This window comes from Pleurodeles waltl, chromosome 4_1 (genome assembly GCF_031143425.1).
Source record: "Pleurodeles waltl isolate 20211129_DDA chromosome 4_1, aPleWal1.hap1.20221129, whole genome shotgun sequence".
In the NCBI taxonomy this organism is placed as follows: domain Eukaryota; kingdom Metazoa; phylum Chordata; class Amphibia; order Caudata; family Salamandridae; genus Pleurodeles; species Pleurodeles waltl.
The window spans coordinates 329,102,806-329,126,808 of record NC_090442.1 but is presented as its reverse complement, the minus strand read 5'-3'; the positions used below and the strand labels follow the sequence as shown (position 1 = coordinate 329,126,808).

At 42.5% G+C, this 24,003-nt stretch overlaps 1 protein-coding gene across 1 annotated transcript in view; it reads left to right on the top strand.

Moving 5' to 3' along the window:
* VWF (von Willebrand factor) overlaps nucleotides 1-24,003 on the top strand; it is a 1,017,342-nt gene that overhangs the window by 56,988 nt on the left and 936,351 nt on the right. Inside the window, exons 5-6 of the mRNA XM_069228440.1 lie at nucleotides 5,200-5,408; nucleotides 22,147-22,271. Of these exons, the coding sequence (XP_069084541.1) occupies nucleotides 5,200-5,408; nucleotides 22,147-22,271 (334 nt within the window). The remainder of the gene's footprint in view (nucleotides 1-5,199; nucleotides 5,409-22,146; nucleotides 22,272-24,003) is intronic.

Below are 24,003 nucleotides of genomic sequence, written 5' to 3'. Positions count from 1 at the left end.
TACTTGCATACATCTGCATTTTGAATGGGTCTTCCTGGGCTGGGAGGGTGGAGGGCCTGACACTTGCATGTCAAATGACAGTAGCCTACCCTCACACAAAGGACTGCCACACACCCTAGTGGGACCCTAGCAGACAGGATTGAACTGAAAGGGGACCTTGTGCACTTCTAAGCCACTCTTTGAAGTCTCCCCCACTTCAAAGGTACATTTGGGTATTTAAAGAGGGCCTCTGCCCCTACTAACTCAGACACTGGAGAAGAAATTTGAACCAGAGCTCAAGAGCCCAAAGGACTCACCTGACTGCTTTCTGTGAAGGACTGCTGCCTTGCTGAGGTGGATAGAGCTTGCCTCCTGTTCCCTGAAGTCTCAGGACCAAAAAGACTCAGGGGGTCATTCTGACCCTGGCGGTCCATGACCGCCATGGCGGAGGGCGGTGGAAGCACCGCCAACAGGCTGGCGGTGCTTCCTGGGCTATTCTGACCGCGGCGGTAAAGCCGCGGTCAGAAAAGGGGAACCGGCGGTTTCCCGCCGGTTTTCCCCTGGCCCAGGGAATCCTCCGTGGCGGCGCTGCTTGCAGCACCGCCATGGGGATTCCAACCCCCTTCCCGCCAGCCTGTTTCTGGCGGTGTCCACCGCCAGAACCAGGATGGCGGGAACAGGTGCCGTGGGGCCCCCTAACAGGGCCCCACAAAGATTTTCACTGTCTGCTTTGCAGACAGTGAAAATCGCGACGGGTGCCACTGCACCCGTCGCACCCCTGCAACTCCGCCAGCTCCATTCGGAGCCAGCTTCCTCGTTGCAGGGGCTTTCCCGCTGGGCCGGCGGGCGGCCTTTTGGCGGTCGCCCGCCGGCCCAGCAGGAAAGTTGGAATGACCGCAGTGCGGTCATTCGGCGGTAACCGCATGGCGGGCGGCGACCGCTGCCCGCCGCGGTCAGAATGACCGCCTTAATCTCTACAAGAACTCCTTGTGTGGCGAAATTTGACGCACAGCCTTCCAGAAACGACGCATAGTCTGCACCGCAGTGAAAATATCACTGCACGCCGAACTGGAACAAAGCAGCCCGACTTCGCAACTAGAAGATCGACGCAGCCTGACTGCCAACGAAAGACCCCATTTCTAACAACACGCAATTGGCAGATATTTTTGACCAGAGGGATTTACAGAAACCTTTTGAAGGAAGCAGCAAAATTCCATTCTGTAAATAGGGAAAGTAGTTGAAAAAAATTGCACTACATTGCCTTTCCACAGATACAAGAAATACTAACTCCTGTCCAAAGTTCCTAGTGCTTGCAAAAATGTAATCTATTTGCAATGAGGCTCAGCGAATTAGGTTGGAGATGAGCTGCATAGTCCTCATCATTCTCATCTTCACAGATTGCCCTGGTTTCTGACATTTAATGTGTTAATGCGGATTAATATATAAGGGCTTCAATGGTGAATGGAAAATGGTGGTTATTCTGTGTATACTGGATACTAAGTCCACTCAAGGAATGCCGAGGTCTCAGTAGGTAGTTAAACACCGGTGCAGCAGATAGGACAGGCAAATAAATGTAAAAACAAGGGCATCTGTTTCTAAGAGGCACTAGCATGAACGGACAGCGGTGTGACATTGCAGCCATATGTAGATAGAATATTGTGCTAATATGACATATAAGGGTGTGACATTGGAAACTGGGCACCATGAGTAGGTTATTGCAATGGCAATGATCATGGTCTGATTGTGATGGTGATGATTGGCAAGTTGAGGAAATCAGTAAATTGATGCATTATTCTTTCGAATCAGCACAACACCAGATTCTTGGTGTGTCCATCATCCCATCATAACCCGGGTCCTCAAACCTGGCCACTCCTCTTCACCTCCGCTTACCCTCTCTTGTCAGTACATATGAATGCAGACCAAGGGGCATCACTGAGCTGCTTGCAGTGTTTTAGGTTCTCACAAACATTCCTCTACTTCTGCTGTATTTATTTAGGGACTGTCTATTTATGCCACAAGCATTTAGTTGAAGTCAGGGCTTTGGAATGATACAGGGCTATTTATACTAAATGCAACACAAATGCCAAGCTAAGAGAGTTAATACATTGTCAATGAAATATGGTTCCCATTGCTATACACCATCAACAAGTCTGGCAGGTGAATGCTGACACATTTGCAAAGTTAAAATCATACACACATGTAATCCAAATTTCACGACACAAGCGGGCAAGTAGACTAAAAGGAGGGATGTTAGAAATGCCTGGATATAATTGCAAGATAATGAATTAAATCACAAGTTTTCCACTTTTTGCTAATCTAATTTCTCTATGTTTGGCCCTCTGTTGATAATTTGTTTTAAATATATTTTTCTCTTTTTAAGAACTTAATCAAAATGTTTAAAAAAACAGACAAACATAGTAGGTCAGTTGAAATAAAATAAAAAATGTTTCCTGTAGGAGAACACTCAAAAACAGAATTAAGAGCACTTTTTTTGATCACCCGCTTCATACGACCTTTAATGTTTTGTTCTGCGTAGCTCCGTGGTTACTGTGTATTTCCACTGTGAGTTGCTTGTGCTCTTTCCGCTTCTGGCTGACGTGCCTGGAAAATATGCGCTGGTGTTCTAGCATGTGATTCTGCTGCACTTGTAGAAAGTGGCTCCGTTGTTGTGCGCCTAAGAAGTGTCGAGTTTTTAATGAGATGCTTTGAAATTGGACAAACTGGCAACATTAGTGGCTTTAGGATTGTCATGAGACTCTGTGCAGCTGATGTTTTGAAACTGGGCAGCTTTAGTGACTTTAGGCTTTTCAGGGGACTCTGTGCAGCTGCAACGGTAACAATGAAATAAAACACATAGCAAGACGAGCTGCAAGGAGAACCAGCGTATGATGGGATTTAACACTCACTAGATCATTTGGTGTTTGCGCAAGCGTAGAATCGCCCTAGTGCTTCAGAGCTCCTCCCCACAAAACCTGCGGTTTTCTCGCTCTACCTAGAGAAGCACTTTGGGCCAGATTTACAAGGCCTTTCAGTGGCGCTCTAGTGGCGCTTTTCACTGCACCACATTTACAAGGTGGCGCTAAGCCCCTTTTTTGTAGCTTAACGCCTCCTTGTTAATAGGGGCCCTTCTGAAGCAATTTTCTGCGGTAGAGGGGCGTCCAAAGGGTGTTGCTGTGGGCGCTCCACTGCAACACCCATTGCTTTTGACGCTGCCCCAGATTTACAAGAAGGTGTAAATCGGAGGCAGCGCCAAAAACTAACAACACCATGAGGAGTAATACTTTTATTCCCCCTCAATTTTTGCTCTTTCTATGTGTGCTGCATTCTTCAGTACACATGAAGGAGCAAAATGCCATGAATGATTGTTTATGTGCAGGAAGGTGTTCCTTCTTGCACATAAACAATCATTCCAAAATGACGCTTTGGTACTGCTATGTGTTCTGCATTTTGCGACACACAGAACTGCCAAATTGCCATTGAAGATTGTTTATGTGCAGAAAGGGACACCTTCCTGCACATAAACAATCTATCCCTTCAGTGCAGACACCCTTGCACTATGGTACAATGATGCCTGCGTTTGCAACAGACAGCTTAATTTAGTGCTGTGCAGGGGGAACACAGGGGTGCACCATATTAGTGTAAATACAGCTCATCCCTGCATTTCAAAAGTGGCACAGCACGGTGCTGCTATTTTTGGCGCAGTATCGCGCTGCACCACTTTGTCGTAAATCTGGGCCTTTGTTTGCAAAAATAAAGCCTCAGCTGGCTCCACCTTCAGATATCTGTGCCCTGATGCCACCTCCACCAAAGGTCACATTGATGGTCCTCCTGCCCTACTAGGGCAAGGTGACTGCTATTTAGTAATGTTAAATAAGTGTGAGCTGATTGTCTGCTGGCCTGACAAGGTGTCCTCCTCTACACTTGAGGAGAACTGTCCACTCTATTGATATTCCTGGCTGCTGGCTTAGTATCTGAGTACAGTAAATGGTGTCACCACTGTTGTTCGTCAAATAGGTACCATGGTTAAAGTGTGTTCTTGGGAAGCTTCTTTTGTTCCGAAAAATAAGCCATTTTTTTCTAAGACCAAAACTAAATGACCCAAAGCACAGGTAGTTTTCTTCTTGCACATAAGGGTCATTCTACATTTAACAGGCACGTGTCCTCCTTATCTCTCATGGCAAACATGGACAGGGAAAATAAGTGACAGTCAGCAAACTCTAAATAGGGAGGACCAACTGTCACTGTGACTTGGTAATTCTTTGGTAGATGGTCGGATAGGCCAGGCCAGATGTTTCTAACAGTGGAGCCAGATGATGCTCCACTGTCTGAAACACAGCATTTGCTCTAACTCTAATTAGAGTGGAGGAAAAGCAAGTTTTGGGGGGGGGGGGGGGACTTGGCCACCACCAATTTATGAATGGCCCCAATGCCCATGGACTTTTCTTCTTGCACATAAGGGTCACCCTACACTTTTCCTGCCAGTGTCCACCTTGTTGTGCATGACAAGCACGGACAGGGAAAATTAATGATTATTGACATCTTCGAATTGGAGAGGACTGACAGTCATTGTGACTTGGCAATCCTTTGGCAGATAGGGAGAAGGTCTCTAACCTTCTCCCTATCTGCCAAAGAGGTTTCCAACAGTGGATCCCAGCTCTGAGTAGAACGGAGTAACAATGGACATGGCAAGGTTGGACCACCACCGATTTATGGCTGTCCTCCCATTCCACCAAACTCTAACAAACACCGTACGACCTGTGGTTAGATGATTTTCTTTATCAATTTTATTTTAGAACTAAAATACTTTTTTAAATGTACCAATGGTCTTGCTGCTCCTATTTTGAAGGGAATCATTTACCTTTGTTAACATTTGGTAGAAGATTTAATGTAGGTCAGAATTTATGATTCTTTGACTAAAAGCTGTTTACACGATACTCCCTAATTAATAGGACACTCGAAATCGAGGGGAACGCTGCACATGCCAAGTCCGGTGGCTTGGCAGACGAATTAAAGTGCATTCACGCACTGCAGCAGGTTGGGCATACCAAAATACTATTTATTGCTCTTTGGGTCTTTTATTTACGAGAACAGGAAAGTATGCCCTATGTGAGAAGCATCTTCAAACACTACGGGACTGAAAAAAACAGCAATTTGGCCGTGCTCTAAAATGCCATCAGCCTCTGGCTCCTGCTAAAGTAAAGTGCCCATTTCTCTTGGCAGGATATCCATGCCCTACGCTTCCAATGGCATCTTCCTTGAAAATGAAGCTGGGTACTACAAACTGAGCAGCTCTGAGCATGGGTTTGCGGTGAGGATTGACATCAGCGGGAATGTGCAAATTGTGCTGTCTGACAAACACTTCAACAAAACCTGCGGCCTCTGCGGAAACTTTAATACTTTTGCTGACGATGACTTCGTGACTCAAGAGGGTAAGATGTTATGTTTTAGAAAAACATATTCTCTGGTTTTGTGGACGCTGTGGGGGTGTCATGTCCAGGCGAGGATGTGCATTGATTGTTTACCTGCCTTACAAGAAACAGTTTCAAAATTCTCCTTTGCATGGTCTTAGTGATAGAACAAGTAGTGCTGTAGGTAGGTCTGAAGGGTCGTGATCTAGCTGTGGTTACAAGATTTCCTCTTGTCACCTGTAATCAGAAGCACAGTTTTCAACTTCTGGGCTTTTTTAAACCTATTACACTATCGGTGTTGAAATCGTGGTTTGTTTCAACTAAACTAAGCTGACACAAATAAAAACAATGGATCCCATTCACAAAGATATTTTCTGCTAAACAAAACCTATGTGCACGGCCAAAAATATCTCCATTTACGCCTGCCAGAAATTCACACAAGTAGTCCTGACAGGCATAAAAGTTTTTACTACTACAGATTTCTCCACCACAAGCACAGCTAAATCTTCTTTAGCAAATCCCACACAAGGCTTGGGAAATGGGGTACAAGTCATGATTAATCTTGCAGATTTGTGAATACCCACAAATATGTACTTTGTGGTTATTTACAAAATTAAATCTGACTCTTTCCCACCTTAGAAAGCGTTGGCGATAAACTTAAGCCAAGGGCTGGTGTAACGCATCTTCCAAGATGGGGAGGGGGAACAGATGGCCCACATATTTGGTTGGTGTTAGAAGGCAGATTATTAGTAGGGGCAAGTACACGCCTACCAGTAGAAGTAAGGCTACCACCCAATGTTAGATCCAGGTAACGTCTCAAAACATTAGCCCCTGGCTCAACCCTTGGTAGCTTGGCAATGAACAGGCAGACTTAACTGACTTAGGGGGCAGGTATGTAAAGCATTTAAATACACCAGTACAGTAAATAAGTATGACACAACATGCAATAAAAATCTCATGCCAATTTATAAGAAATGGAAATATGTATAACTTTAAAATGATGCGTAAATGACAAAAATCGAATTTAGGGAACCAGAGATATGATTTTTTAAAGATTAAAAGTAAAACTAGCCTGTAGAAACAAATAAAGTTCCAAGGCGTTTTAAATAAAGGTTGCACTGGACCGAGACACAGTCAAGAGTTCCAACCGTCTGCAATCTGACACTTTTACACTTACTTCCAGAAGTGTTTCTTGATACATGAAAGTGGTCCCCAATCCCAATCCAGAGTTTCAGAATTTCTGAGTAACTCCTTGGGACATTGGGGCTACAATTCCCACAATGCACCTGGTCAAATCCTTAAAAGCCCACTGACCGCTGTCCAGTTGGGTTCTTCTGGCAGGAGCTGATGCAGGTAGCACTTGGTAGCTCCTTAATACCTGTCGCTTACCGGGAGTCCACTTCTGAATTCTTTAGAAGCCAGGAAAATACCTCTTTTGTGAGGCCCAGAGTGTGCAGCAGATGCAGTCCTTGTGAGTGCAGTCCTTATTGGTGTAGACCAGGGGCTTAGCAGGGCAGTCCTTCTTCTTCTTCTTGTTTCCCGGCAGGCATCTTTGGGCATCCACAACACCAATCTAAGGGTCTAGAAGCTCTGAGATGGTCTTGATATTTTGGGAATACGTTTTCCAGAATGCACCTGGCCAATTCCTTCAGAGGCCACAGCAGGCTGGCCAGCTGGGGTCATTTTGATGGAGATGGTGCATGTGAAGCTCTGATAACCTGTTGTTTCAGAGAGTCTACTCCTGAGTCCATTTTGAAGCAAGGAAAAGTCCTTAGGGCCGAAGTTCCAGTGTGCAACCAAAGCATTACTTCATAGTGGAGTCCATGGGGTTGCTGACCATTGTTCCAGCAGGGCAATCCTACTTTTTCTTGTGATTTTAGGCAGCAGGTCTGAGTTGCAATGCAGCCCAGACACATTTATTCAATCATTTTGGGGGAGAAGAAGGGGAGACCCGCTGTCTAATGAGATACAGGGTGCCACCCAAAAGCATGACAGCTTCCCCCAAAGTGTGGCATTTTCTTGTCCCATAAAGCACTGCACTTTAAAATCTAAGACAAACAATTTTCCTCCAGAGGAGCAAGACCTGGTTAAACCAACCTACTGGTGTGGCTCATTTCCATTAACACCCCCTCCAGGCAATCTGTAAATTTATTTCCTGGGTATACTATCTATGTGTGGGGTATAGGGTGAGAGAGTAGGCCCGGCTGGCATTCCTTTCTGACCTGCTTCCTTTGAAGCCCGGTTTGATTTAGTCAGTCCCCTTCATGGCCTGGCCTCTGCAGCTGCAGACCTTCCTCCAACCTCTGCTCAGTGCAGGCCACATATCACCTCATCAAAACAGTCTGGCTAATCCTGATAAGGCTGACCAATCAGGAGAAGCCACTAGCAGGCTGGATTTTAGCTTACAGAAAAGAAAGTCCTATAACTTATTTTCTGTATTAGTTCCAATAAATTAAACAGTGGCAAGCAGTTGAATTTGTCATGACAAATATTTTGAGTCCTTTTATGACACATTTAGCTCTTCCTAGCAACACTTATGCTTATGTGAAATATTCGCGTTATCCTATGGAGCTAAGCATCTACAATGGGGAAAAATGAAATGGGAAGTTTTTCCCTCACCAGGGCATTTACATCATCTTTTATAATGCCCCTGCTTATAAGTACATGGCACCCCACTCCTGGGGCACCTAGGAGAGACCTTAGGGGTGACATAAGTAAAAGCACTTTGGAAGTACCTTTAATTTCAAAGTCAGATTTGCACACATTTTTTTTTTTTTAAAGACAATCTGCAAGGCAGGGCTGTCTTTGCAAATGTCAGCAGGGAACACAGTTGTGCACACCCCAGTGCAGGAAATCTACTGGGCCTCTAAACTTCCCTGCCCTATTATATACTAGGGAATTATAGGTAGCTTGAATCCCCCTTGCCCTATTATCTACTAGGTACTACCAGTATTCTGTCATTGCCAATTGTTATTGTACCACTTTTTCATATACCTTTTATTCAGAGCACTGGCCCTGGGCCTAGTTAGCAGATCCCAGGGCACAGTCAGGGTCGGTTACTACCAGTATCAGGCATAACATTTGGGGTGGACATGCTAAAAGCATGACTTTCTCACAGTTGGCATGTACAGGAAGGGCTTTGCCTACAGGGAAGCATGTTTTCCCGGTTGAGAAAAAATTTACTTTTGCACATTTGATTGCCCATTCCACTGTCTGAAGTTTTACGTTAGGCACAGCCCCATACAGGGGAAAGGGAAGCATTAAAAAGTCACATGACAGCTACATTCTTTTTCCTGAAAACATGCCCCTAATGTGGCTTGTGCATTGTGATATAGTATATTCAGATGGAATTGAGAAATCTGAAAGTACTTTTACACTTGGCTTTGTGAATTAGGCCCAATAAGTGCAATGAAGAAAGCACCTGGATGGTAACATTGTGTCCCTAAAGCAAGGAGCCATCTGGTAGCCCCAATTCTAGCTGGAAGACAATAAATAAGGTCAGATGGCTCCATATATTTTTGCATATGTGCAACATGTGACTTACCTGTTTGATGAGACTGTGGGGCCCAAAATGCTTTCCATTGTTTTCATCCAATAAAACGGTTGTTCTAACAGAAATGTTTTTCCTAAAATATTTTGTTTCAGAAAAATCAATAGCTGTGCCAAATTCTATTAAAGAGAGTAGGAAGCTCCAAATTGTACACACATGAAGCTCTTCAGGCCAATCTGCATTTGACACACTGATCACAGATTGTTTCCAATTTTGTCCCTATTCACGCAGTAATATTTTTCCCCTCCCCTATGTTTATGGTTGAAGTGTTATAAGAAAGGACCTCATGTTTGTCATGGTCCTTCCATTTTTCCCTGCCTGATTTTTGAAGCTTTGGGTTTTGAGTCTCATGCCACTAATAAACAATGGCATAGTGTGTGTCCTTTCCCCTTAAAACATATACGGCACACTGGAGTCACATAACTGGCTTATTGAATGTTTGTGTTAGACCGTATTAAATGGTTCAAGAAGTTCACTATTAGCATCGGGGGTAAATGTTATATGTGAGCTCCAGTGTGTAATCATACCACCTACCTATATAACAAAAATAAATCACCAGGCTGCTGTCCAGAAGCTGTGTCGTAACACATTAGAAGGGAAGGAGCGAGCCTGTGCTATGTGGAAAACTTATTTTATATTTTTGCTAAGCTGCCCATAAAGGATGCCTTCTATGCCCACAAGGCTGGGTGCTTATTATATAAAAATGCTGCATGCTACACTGCATGTCCCCTCAGTTTACAGTTCCCGAAAAGCTGCTTCCATTGTGCAGTAAAGCTGCATTTTCCATGGACAGACACAGCTATGAATAAAGTAATTAGTTACTATATGTAACTATTATATCTTGGAATTTTAAAGTACTAGAGTGGGTATTAAAAGTTATAAAAGTACTTTTAGTTGCTGAAATCTGATTCAATAGCGAAAGGAGATAACTGATCACTTTAGTGATAGATTGACTTTAAGAAAGTGTATTTTGTGCAGCCTGATGGAAAACAATTTTAGAACCAGTTTGCCTCTCAGCCTTACTCCACATCTCCAATACGTAGCCTTAACTGGCTATTAACAACCTTGCTTCTGGAAGACAATTGATTGGCCTCTGGGACCAAAAAAGAAGGTCCTGGAGAGAGTCAGGAACTCTTGGCAGAAAAACAGACCAGCTTTAACAATACATCCTTTCAATTGGAGATGTCAAATGAAGTAGCCAGGGACTGCCACCATTCATTCCTCGTGCCATTCCACACTGCCTGGCTTCAAGCCCAGGTAGATGGAAATCTGTGTATGTCTTGAAAGGGGGTGAGGCATCTCATCTAAATAAGGGATTGGTTAAAGGAAGGACCAGAGCCTTTCCAGGTGGAGTCTGGCAGACGCCATCCCATCTTGATTCAGAGTTCATGGGGTGGTGTACAGTAAACCAAGAGAGGAAGTGCTGCGGAAGAAGGTAGAGAATTTGAAAGAAAACAGTTAGGATGTAGTGTTAAAAATCAAACACAGCAAGTCGGTAAGCCTAAAGTCAAGCTAGTGTTTATGCAAAATAGCAAGCAGGACAGCAGAAGATCAAATTCAATTGTCATTTCAACTGGACAGGTCTTTCGCTATGAAATGACCAGTTGGAGCACATAGCAGAGAAACATAGATGTTTAGAAGTAATGTATATTCATTTTCTCAATACAAGACAAAGGGTTTTAGTTATATGGCAGAAACAAATTACTCAGCAAAACCTTATGAGCAGGCGTGAGGATCTTCTCCTTGAGAAAACACTGGATATTCTTGAGGAGTCAATATCATTCATAAATAGAATACGAGGTTCATTATTCTCCTAAAATTCTGCCTCATCTAGCCAGGTTCAAAAGTGAGATTGCATATCTAGGAAATGTGCAATTGTACAACTATGAACCTGCTGCATTCAAGGCCTACTTGAGCCATGAACATTAACAAGCATGATCAATGCCACAGGAAGCTTTAAACAACATCATGTTTGATTATAAAACAAAGGTTATGTACATGGTTATGAAACACTATACTACATAGGAGTATAAGAACTTGATACAGGCAGGATTTAAGTTTTCAGAGCAGGGGATTCTCCAGTTACCTGTTAGTGTACAGGATAAAGCTGGCAAACATCTTTCAAAAGGATGACTGTCTGACTGGTGGAAGAAGAAGGGGCAAGGGCTCTACAATCCCATTGGCCCCTGGGGATGGAACTTCTCTCTAAGGTTCAAGATATTTACATCCTGTTTACTAGAGACACAAAAACCAGATGCACTCCTGCATCCGAGCCAACCCAGCTAACCACTGAAGACTAAACCCTGCAGAAACCTTCTATATAGAGAGACCTGGTGCAAAGGAGGACTTGGGCACTGCTTCTGTGACCAGGAAGAACTATCCCAACAGTTGCAGATAAGTGGGAGTTAGTCACTGATTTGTCCCCAGAGAGGGCACATCTTCTGCAGGCAGAGGCTCAGTGCTTTTTGCTGAGCTGATAATTGGTTTAGTTAGACTTCAAAGTAAAAGCATCTGGTTTTATGGATCGCTACACGGCTATCGCTTACAGCCTTAGCCCACTGATAGATTTTGAGAACCAAAAAAGGGGCTAAATGCCAGATTTATACAACCCATCATCCAAAATCTAAATCAGGCCTTTTGTCTGACAGTAAAATATTGGATGCGGCATGGCAGCAAATCTATTCAAGCAGGAAAGGCATCATAATGGTTATGAAATCCAGCTTTGTCTCACTCAGCATTAGGCACCAAAGTCAACAGCTTCAGCTAGATCTTGATGAAGAAAGACCCTTCCCAGCCTCCCAAGACCTGCATGGACCTTGCCCTGATGGGAGACTTTCAGGTCCACTAAGGACAGAAACTTTGACCAATTTGGTAGCTGGATCCTGCCAGCTCTTATGAAATATACAAAAAGGTATTGGGAGACATCTTATTGTAAACATGCAATGGCTCTGAATGTCTTCTATGACTGTTAGTTCTTCCAGGGCCTCATGCCCATCCATCTAAATGTTGATAAATGGTAGATAATATCTATATGTGTCTGGTTCCTAGATATGACCTTGATACAATAACCCTGTTCCTTCAAGGGATTTTATTACATTATGTTTAGTAATATATTCTAAGGGCCAGATGTAGCAAAGGTTTTTACCCATTCTGTGTCTATGGGAAAAAGTGTTCGTACATATGGCCCTAAATACCTACTTCTATGATTTACTGGAATGCCTTTGTTTCTTATTTTCTGTCTACTCGTGTGTAACAAAATCCAGGTATGCCACTATGTAAAGCGAACTGTCATCTCTATGGGTCTAGTAGATGCTGCATAAAACATCAAAAAGAAGTAAATAATTATCTAAACCTATGATGAGTGATATTAATTGGAGATGGGAGGTAGCAGTCTTCCTAATGAATATGTACATCGAAATATGGCTGTAGTTCATTGTCAGCAAACTGATGTGGAAAATATACTTTTGTCTGAGGATGAGGGCTCACCCCACAGAGACTTTCTGTTTCTGCCGGTGGGTTGTGTAGGCCCTGTCAGTGCTTGGTGTTGTATCTATTTTATTTTGATTTGTCAGGCAGGGCATGCTCCAAAAAGCTTTTATCTTTCTCCCAAAGGGGATGTCAGGCTGCAGTGGGTGCTTGCCTGCTACATCAATATCTAGAGAGAGATGTAGGCCCCAAAGGAACATTGCTTTCTTCATTATTCAAGGTGCTGGGACAGAAGTGATCTGATCCATCCTTCCCAATCAATGTAAAACACTGTCTGATGAGACCAGCTGCACTGTTGACCACCTGAATTCCCTGGGAGGCTTCTAAGCTCCCAATCAGGTCTGGTGTCAGTAGGCCTCAAGTTGACTCTTGGATGCCAAGATAGCTATCAGTTTCCATACCCTTCTGCACCTGACAACTGTCTTGAACTCTGAAAATGGAAATGGTGAGTGGTGAGTGGTGAGTGGAAGTACGGGGTGCAAGAACATTGTTTGATGGCCACTGAGCAAGTTTCAAGCCTGAAGTGCTGCCATTTGGTTAAGTGGTGACACTCTAAATGGGTTCTGCTCACTGGTCTTAATCCAAGCCATGGGGCTCCCCTTTATCATCATGCATTCAGTCTTTAGCAGGCCAGGGAGGGAGTGGTGCTAGTTTTTAACCCCATTCCAGTTCCAATTCGCGAGCAGGTTGTGCAGACATGGAGGGGATCTCTCTCTCTCCAGTGTATGCAAGACCCATTTCTCTAGGAAGGGGCTGAGTCCCTTCCATTTCTCATCACAACGGGAGTATTTCATGACTCATACATCGATTCATCCTCATTCTAAGTTACAATTGTAAAGGACTTTTTTTTAAAAAAATGTTTAAATGTTTTTCAGTGAAATTTATTAACTGGCACTCCTGGATAGCTAACCTGGATGCATACATTAAAATCTGCCAAAATGAATGATGGGGAAAAAGAGTGTCTCACTACATTGGATTTGGTTTTTCACTTTAAATTCCCTATGTGTACCAATTCACGAACTCAATTGACAACATATGCCTAAAGTGTTACCGTTTTTCCTTTTTTCTTTTACAAAAACACTAAATAGATTCATACCAAAACGATTCTAGAAACTAATATAGGCTGGCAGTATCTACTTGTCCAAGATTGGTGTAAATCAGCCAGTGATTTTTGCTGTGCCCTAAAACAAAAGTTGCTAAAAAGCTGGAACGCGGAATGCAGTTTTCGCACCCCAATTATAGCTTACCCCATTGAATCTGCACTGTCTACAATGATAATTTTGAAGGGCATCTGTACTTTATTTTTAGTGGTGCTTATAGATTTATCAAACTGGACCAAAGTTACTAGTGATGAAAGTCACAATTACTGATGTGGGTGTGTTTTTGCGTGGAAGTGAGTGGCCCCACGCTCCTGCATATCAAATGTATAACTCTTCAAATGTTTGATGATTTCTAGGAGTGTGTCTTTGAAGTTAAGGATGTTGGTAAATACTATCAAGGACTTATCTGGCACACCATTCTTGTCAGGGTTTGCATGGATATTATTGGATGTTTTTGAATTTCTTACACATTATCTACTGTAAACCTGAGAGTGACTTCAGTAGAGGGTTATATTTTCGAACCATTACTGCAAACGCTTTATGTCTTCCATTCCCGACATGTAACTATTAGTTTAGCTAGTTTTGGTAATATGAAAGGTTTTATAATGAAAATTGAATTACATTGCTCTTGTGTGTATGTAGGATAAACCCATGGTAATTTGTACAATTGCACGTAAATAGTCAAGTCTATTTATCTTTCCCATTTCGCTGAAGGCAGTCTGTATCCATTCAATCTGTTAGTTAGCACAATATGGGCACTTGTATACTCTGAAGTACCGGTATTTTTCTGTGTGTCAAAGTATGTTTAGAGGAAAAAGATTAGCCTCTTTAAGAATAGCTTGATTTTCCCTCCACAAATACTTCAGACATCCTGCAAATTTAAAGAACAATGAAGGCAGCGTTTGTGATAATAGACACGTAGGCGGAATAAATACATAATTATTTACTCTAATCTCAATAGTGTTTGACGAGAAAATCTGGCTTTATTTTTGTGATAGAAACAAAAAAGATGTTTTATTCAGGTCTCGGTTGTTTTTTATTTTTGCTTCAAAATGAATTTTCTTTCCTTTTTAAATGTTCCATCGAATTCTTTTGAAGGGAACCGTATGCATTTATAAGGCAATATATTTCAAACATGCTATTCTGTCTTTGACTAGAGAACTTCTGTCTGGTGCTAATATCATTGCTGTCACCTCAAGGAAAGACTGACTGAGCTCTGTGTCTGAGTAAGATAATCCACAAGGGCCTGCTTCTGGGCAAGAGAGAGAGAGAACACCCATAAAAGGAGGAACCCGCTCAGACATTCACAGAGAATATGAGGGTGCTTGCATGGATCCAAATGAAAAGTCTGGCCATTGTTTACTCCATGGAAGCTCTACTCCATTGACCACTTTTGCTCCCAAACCTTCTTCTATGTAGGAATCTTAATTTTTCATGTATAGCGCAACCCTCCAAGAAATCCCTTTGTAAAAGTACTCATGGCCTTTAATAAAGAAGGAGCCCTAAATCTATGCTTTTGGGAGGACCATCAGTTTTCCCAGTGGAAGTGCTTCATCAGATTTCCGTGTCGAAGTACTGATATCTTTACTTCATGAGTACCCCTTAGCCATCTATTAGAGAAGACACCCTCTCCCCTAGTCCACAATTATGGAATGACCTCTACGGTGCTCTCATAGAGGGACACATCACCCTCCCCTTGTGGAAGGTATCCACAACATTCCAGATGGAAGAAAATCCAAAATCTTGCAATTCAGAGGATCTTTTCATGTTCCTTTATTGGAGGACACAAAATCCTACTCAGGGCTTCATTTGAACCGTGGGTTTCTGGTGCTTGGCACTGGCACTTAACTGGCAAGACTGGCACTTATAAAAGTGCACCACATGGATGCCCTATCCGTCTAATTTTGAGATGAGCACACTAACAGTTGTTTCATAATTCAATATACATTAATAATGTCTAATACCTGCCGCTCAAACCATTTGTATAGCTATAGGGGTCCGAGAATATTATGTTTTTTCACACTTGTAGGAGTGTGATTTTTTTTTTTAACTATCATTGGCAGCGCTGACAGGGGCATTGGGTGGTGCAAGCTGCAGTAGCCTCCTGACATGGGCCCTGGCATATGTTCCTTACAAAATAAGCACTGATCCAACCCTTGTGTAAATGTTCCAGAACTTTCACTTATAGAAAGGCACACAAGCCTTGCTGGCTAGAGAACTCCTTAGACTTCTCTTATGTAAGAACATATCCGCATTCCCCTATGGAGGCACTACTCTTTCCTTTGTTCAAGGACACACTATCCTTGCTCGCACAGAGACCTCACCAACATTTTGAGGACAAGGACCTCTCAGACTCCCTTTGTGATTAAATGCTATTTGGCCATTTGGCTATTCCAGACAAAAAGAGACTTTGACTCTGCACTGTCTGGTCCTGAAAAGTGTGTAATTGAGGCAGGGTCACTCTAAGAAGATGCCGGAGGAGTGGAATAGAAAATGCCAATAATGATTATTATGTTTCAAATTACTTCGTTTAAAGATTTCACCAACAAAAGGCTTTATTGTAGTAATTGATGTACAGAGCGTACGAGTTACCCAGAAATGAATGAACATTAAAGGTTTCTCTCTAGGCAATGCTATATCTCCCAAGGAGCCTATTACTAGTCATGGAAACCATCATTGAGAAGCACTTTCCTTTGGGACCCATTGATTTTAATTAACAAAGTGTTCCTCATAAAATGCAACAAAGGACATTCACCAAGCACACTTGGGGGGGTCATTACAACCTCAGCGGTCTTTTCACAAGACCGCCGAGGGACCGCCGTGCTGAAGACCGCCAGTGGTGGCGGTTTTCCGCTCGCCGTAATATGACTGTTGGCAGCTCTACGCCGTTTTTCCGATGGAGAGCCGCCAACAGCCATAGTGACGGGCGGCGGGGAAGTGGAGGTTGCTCCACCTCCACTGCCACGCCAACAGAACACCGCCCAGTGAATCACGTCCTGTGATTCGCCGTGGCAGTGTTCTGTTGGTGGTGTGGTGTCGGCGGAGCTGCCCCCATGGCTCCTGTCCCCTCCCGGAGGATCGACGGAACAGGTAAGTCGATCGTCCGATAGGGGAGGAGGGCTGGGGGGTGTTGTGTGGGTGCATATGGGTGTGCGTGGGTGTATGTGGAGGGGGTGTGTGAGTGCGTGTATGCTTGCGGGGGTGTTGTGTAATTGGGAATGAGTGCGTGTATGTCTGTAGGTATGTCTGTATGGATGTGCGCGTGTATGTTTGAATGTGGGTGTGCGTGTCTCACTGTGTGTGTGGATGTTGGCATGTATGTCAGTGTGTGTGCATGTATGTGTGTTGGTGGTGCCTGCATGCGTGTAGGGTGCGTATGTGTAAGGTAATGTCGGGGGTCGGGGTGGTGAGGGGGGTCCTGCCACCTTTGAGGGTTGGCAGGGGTGGTGGGGGGTGTAGGGGAGGGAGTCGGGGTGGGGGGTGTGGGAGACCCCTATCAGTGCCAGGGAAGGAATTCCCTGGCACTGATAGTGCTTACAGCCATGGATTTCATGGCAGTTCCTACCGCTGGAAATCCACGGCGGTAAGCCGGGTCAAAATACTGGCAGCGGTATTGTCACGGTCGCCGGGCTGGAGACCCAGGTCTCCAGCCCAGCGGTCGTCTCCGCCCTGGCGGGTGGAACAGAGAAGTGGCGGATGGCCATGGCGGTAACCGCCATGGTCATAATCCTCAAAAAAAGACCGCCAGCCTGTTGGCGGTCTTACCGCCGCTTTAACACCGTCCGCCAGGGTTGTAATGACCCCCTAAGTCTGTCAACACATATTTTACATCCCAACATGATCATTTTAAAAGAATTTATTTCATTTGACAGTCTAAACAGCATGAGTATCGCCATGTACAAGGCAATTTGTCATAATCTACATCGTGCTATTTGTGTGACTTAATCTACCAGTTTTTATGTAACGTTAAAATAGCATTTGCAGACTATTGAGAAGCATAAACCATATCATTTAGTACAGTGACTTAGCTGATAACTATCACAAAACTTGCACTGAACTTGCAAGACTAATTTATTGAAATTATGCACAATGGAACTGCTAAATAAAAATACTAGTTATGATTTAGATCTTGCAATGTTCAAGGAACTCCTGTACTAATGCACAGATATGGTGCACAGACCTTTAGAGCCCCAGGCAAAATTATATTTTACCACTTAGATGCTTCCTTTCCCCCAGCAAAAGTGCATTAATTTTTAGGCCACTTATCACACTCAGACGCACTATTGTGGCCATGTGCTATGCTACAACAAAGCAGCTGCCTCCAATGTTCTTAATGCAGCTCCGGTCCTTCTAGTGTACCTGAGAACTTGAGACCCTTCTCTTGAAAAGTCACAATCCTGACAAGTTGCTGACCCTCCTTCTTTTCCCATCTACCCCTCATCCACCTCACTACACTCCCAGGAATGGGATACGAACTTGCCTAGATGACCTCTGTTTGGTTTTGCACCTTCTTCAACTAGAGGCATTGATCAGCTCCTTTTCAAAGCAAGGTGCACACGTGATTAATATCCTAAACAAAATAAAGAGTTAGTAAACTTACTAAACAGGTTGATAGATATTAGGAGGAAATAAAATTCTCAATAGGGCTCCTATTCTACATACTGTCCTTAATGTCAAGCAGTAGGTCAGTGTGTAGGAGTGAAAATAGGATAGAATGTGATATACCGCATTCCTTGAATACTGAAATGTTGAACATAGACATAAGATATACCATGATAGCAAATTATTTTGCAAAGAGACATCCACATATCAAAGCTCCCTTATTTGGATAGACATGCCTTATGCAAACAGCAGAATACCTGCACTTCCTATTGTGCATGGGGAGTCACATTGTGCACTCGCTTCTGGGAACCCATAGCAAGATGGCCAAAGTAGCTCCATGGATGTCTGAAGCTTAACACACTGTACTCCACTGAGTGGTTCTTTGGCTCTCTGCCTGTCTTTAAAATACCTCAAGAGGTGGCAGATGTTCCAAGAGACTAGAACTGAAAAAAAGCTTGGTTAAGCAAGTTCCTGATATCCAGACCCTTGAAGGTTTACATTGAACTGGACAATGAATTGTATTTATTATAATACAGTTCCAATTAAGAATTTATGTATTTTCATATTTCTAAATATGCTTTCTAATTCTAATTAAATCTTCAGCATCTGTAACTTCATTAAATCTTCAAAATCACTTTTTATTTAGCTATCTTAAAAAATTCTTAAAAAATCAAACATGTTCATTGGAAACTATAAATCACTGTATGGCATATTTAAAATGGTAACCTCATAAGGATAATAATGATAAAAGCTAACTGTTAGTTTGCCCTCAAATCACCCTTAGCCTTTCAACATCGTAAACCCTATTTCTGAAACATAATCTGTTGATGCATGTACATCTTTAATATTCTTATGCATTATCAAACAAGTTAAAAGAGAGTAGAATTATTTGGTGAAATATTAAATGCATCTCACTTAACCTAAAACAGACATTGCAATTGATTCTTTATGAGTTACAACAGTTTATTAGACAGTCAGCAAAAATGCTTCAGTTTACAAATATATAAAATGTGTTGAAAAAGTGAAAATATTTGGATTTATTGATCCCTTTTAAATTAAGTTTTGATTTGACTGTGAAACTTTTTAAAGTTATACATATTATATTATTTTTCTCAAAGCAAGCAATATTTGTTCTTGAAATAATTAGTACATTTTCTATATATAGTGTAGGAAATCCATGTTTTATTGGAATTCACAGCGGATTTTCCTCCTATAGCCTGTCCCTATATTTTTGATGGCTTTCAAGCTCTATACACTTTACCTTTGCTAAACAGTAGTAAAACTGCCTGTGTTCCCCCTTCTAATTGATATATTTAACTTGCCTATAAATCCCTCATATATGGTACAAAGTGACCCAGTGCTCTACATGGCACTAGTTGACAGCAGCACCCATGGTGTCAATCATTACAATGACAGCAGAAACATTACTTAGACCAGCCATTGTAGCCTGACTGTAGCAGTGTAAAGCTGCAATATGACCTGTCATAAAACCCTTGTGACTGGTCAAAACATCCCTTTTATGAATTAATAAATCACCCTCTGTAGGCCATATACTGTAGCCCACAAGACAGGGTGCATGGTATTTACAAAGTAGGACATGTAGAACATATTCCTACAGTGACTTGCTCCCAAAAGCTAATTTTCAGTGTGGCAGGCCTAGCTGTCCTATTCAGAAAACCAGAGTATGGATTAAAATCCTTATACTATATCTCAGGCATATGACTAGGTAGAAAACAACTCAATGGTGAAGTCAGATTGTTCATACATTCTTTTAGAAACACACCCTTTACTTGCCTGAACTGTCAGAAGGCTAATTATCATAATCCCCTCCCAACCCCCAACCAAGGATTAGCCTTTGAAGGGGCGTGAAAAAGGCGTGAAATGCCCTCCCCCCCAGGAATAAATGTTAGGCTGGCTGAATGGGCAGAAATGACTCCTCTAATCCTCTAAGCACAACAGAATATGGAGAGTGGGCCTGTGGGATTCTTTCTGACAAAACCGTGTTAAATCCTGATTGACAAGTATGCTGAGCCACATTTTGGTCAGATTTGAAAGGAATGGAACAGAATGCCTAGATACTTTGGGTGTATCCACTATGTGTTTGCTGATAACTCCTGCTTTTGTCCTAGCAGACTTCTGTCTCTGAGTTTATTGTGGGTACAATGGCTTCCTCAAATAGAGCTTAGTGTTAGGTGTCAGAGGACACTAGCTTTACCCTAATAGACTCTCTGCATACACCCCTAGCCTCTGGTGCCCAGGTTTAGAGAGGTAAAATCTTTCCCCATCTTGAAATTGCCCAAAGTAGGTAGGGTTGGCCCCAGGAACTTTTAACCATTGGTTACAGGATGTCTAGGAATCCTTCCCATCCACTAATTAGTGCCAAGCATAAATGTGGCATCTCCAGGCACCCACTTCAGAACACTTCCTGAACCTGCAGAAAATGCTAAGAGTTCTGGATCTGCTGTCTGTGACCTAGGCTAGACCTACTCCTTCATATATAGAGGACAAATAAATGGACTCCAAAGTTAATAAGGCTGACCTCCTCTTTAAACTACAGGAATAGAAGCTACCAGAGGCTTGTGATTGCCCAGTAGACCAGTGGTTACTGGATCTGGACTGGACCCTGCTGTTTGCCTCTGGCTGACACATTGTGCCTCCCCTGAAGTCCTAGGGGGGTTTACAAGTGCACCCCTGAAGTGGATTAGTACTCAAAAGATTAAGCCAGAGTGTACGGCATGTTTGATCAGGGCAAAGCTGGTTGGTGTATTTGACCTGCTCTCCATTGCAGTCAGCCTCATATTTGAACCCTGGTTCTCTCTACCGCAACCATTGACTAACATTAGTGGTTTGTGCTTTTTTATACCATTTCTACATTTCTACTTAAAACATAATAAAATCATAATTCCTTTTCCCCCGAAAACGTTTTTGTTGGTAAAGGTCCTCATGTTGGTGCCCACCATTAGCTCGAAAAGGAGACACTAACCGATTGTCACACTGGCATCAAGTTAATTGAAACAAAGAGAAAAACACTTTCAGGCAGCTTACTTTTGCTGGCATTAGTTGTTTGATCTCAAACTGGCACTGTGTTTGATATGATGAGGCTGCATATGATGAGGGTATATTGTCTAAATTAAAGTTTTATCATGTTGTTTATATCTAACCATCAGATTAAAATAGCAATGCCTCACAAAAACAAGCAATGTGTTTATTATTCTTAGTCCTATGCACTATGAGACATTAATTCTTCAAGTTTAGAGACCTTACTCTTGCAAATGAATTGAATTGAGGGCCCCATATTTACATTAATGCAATGTCTTGTTTCAAATACAACAAAATGAGATGTTTTATTTTTATTTTTGTAAACCTAACATGCACGCAGATCTCTAACACTGACTTTGTGTGGGATTTGTTTGCAAATCTCTACAAGACATTGGGCATGGTCCACTATGAGCATAGTAATATCAGACTTGGATGCATTCTTCATTTCACCGTCAGCGACTTCTCAAGACTTTCATTTTAGAAATCAAGCTCACGTGCATTGTGTTTCAGACTTGCATGTGACTGCTTGGAATGACCACGGGAGCCCACTAAACTATTTCTTCTTGACAGTGCCCGATACCCTGAAATTATGGCTTGGCCTGTAGGAGGGACCAATTTACCATAGAGTACCAGCGGGTAGGGTGACTGTCCCTGCTGTCTGCAATCTGGCAATAAAACTGGTGCTTTCTGACACTGTTACCAGGGATTATTAACCAGGATTTTGCATTTAAATTTAAAGGCACTGGTTTTATAACTTTGTGGTACTTGATACTTGGATCGCCTCTCACGTGATCATCCTCAATCTTACACTACGTCATCCACCCACCCACCCAACTCACTCGTCTCTTCTAGGTGATACATTTGTAAAAACTAAGTATGATTGTGCTACAACAATTTCCGCTCTGCAATTTGGGTTGATATGTTTTTCCAAAAAAGGAAGGGGAGTATTTACAAATGATGAGTGTTCTTTATGAATTTACAGATATTCTGGCACTAGACTCGTATGATTTTGCAAACTCCTGGGCTTTGCATGGAGGAGAAAAACGGTGCAGAAGAGTCCTGCCTCCAAATCAGACCTGCAACATCTCATCAGAGGCAGTAGACAAGGTAAATGGATATTGGAGGATGTGTGCTGTTCTTTTTTTTTAATCTGGTTATTCCTACACTAATTGTTGTTAGTATAAATGGATTATTAAGTAGGTGACCTAGGAAAAGGCCTAGGCCAAAATCTGATGGGTATGTGATGGGTCCGAAAGGTAGGAACCAAATGGTGAAAGACAACATTTTCACTAAAGAAAAGATGATCACATGGTTAGTGTATAACCATGAAGAATAATGTCTCCAGATTCGTGCACAAATAATACTGCTCACTGATGTACACCCATTTGAATTCTTTCAGAACTTGACATGGTACAAACATAAAATCTGATGGATTTGATCTTGCCTTTGATTTTATTCTAGCCAGTCACAAAATTCAAAATTGTACAGTAGCATTATATTCAACTTTCCTCCCTCCCTTGTCACAGAAATCAACAGCAGGCTAGCTGGATAACCCCCCTTTGGCACTTTATTTATGAGCCAACAGAGAGTGCCAATACGCTATTCTGATCTTTCCATTTTTGCCTGACACACCTCCAACCTTCTTGAAATGCAAAAACACTGATATATCGGAGCGCACCTAATGTGATCCAATGACTAGATGTGTTACAGTTCACAAAGCAGCTATAAACATATAAGTTTATTTGCTTTAAATAAAGAGGTGTAATCCTTTGGGTCCAGGATTCCTTTCATGCAGCTGATGGAGCATCTCAGATGTGCACTAAACGAGGTCAGCAGATCTTTTCACCGTTGCAAAAGGGGTGGAGGCAAAGTCAATAGCACATTTAATCATCAACATTTAAATTTACAGTAAGACCAATGTGGCCACACAAGCAATCCCAAGTCAGGAAAAAGTTAAAGAATTTTATTACAGACTCAGACTCAGACTCAGGTTAATATGGACAATTCTCAAGACAAAGCTATAAAGATACAGAATTACTATCGGATTTCCAAGTCTTGGGAACAGCTTAGCTAACATTAAACAGACTAAGGGCCTGATTTAGAACTGGGCGGATGGGTTACTCAGTCACAATGGTGATGGATATTGTAGGAAGTTGGCTCTGTATGCACTATTTCAAAGTAAGGAATAGTATGCACAGAGTCCAAGGGTTCCCCTTAGAGGTAAGATAGTGGCAAAAAGAGATAATACTAATGCTCTATTTTGTGGTAGTGTGGTCGAGCAGTAGGCTTATCAAAGGAGTAGTGTTAAGCATTTGTTGTACATACACACAGGCAATAAATGAGGAACACACACTCATTGACAAATCCAGCCAATAGGTTTTGTTATAGAAAAATATATTTTCTTAGTTTATTTTAAGAACCAGAGGTTCAAATTCTACATGTAATATCTCATTTGAAAGGTATTGCAGGTAAGTACTTTAGGAACTTTGAATCATTACATTAGCATGTATACTTTTTACATAAAACACAATAAGCTGTTTTAAAAGTGGACACCGCAATTTTCACAGTTCCTGGGGGAGGTAAGTTTTTGTTAGTTTTTGTCAGGTAAGTAAATCACTTACAAGTCTCAGGTTTGGGTCCAAGGTAGCCCACCGTTGGGGGTTCAGAGCAACCCCAAAGTTACCACACCAGCAGCTCAGGGCCGGTCAGGTGCAGAGGTCAAAGAGGTGCCCAAAACGCATAGGCTTCAATGGAGAGAAGGGGGTGCCCCGGTTCCGGTCTGCCAGCAGGTAAGTACCCGCGTCTTCGGAGGACAGACCAGGGGGGTTTTGTAGGGCAC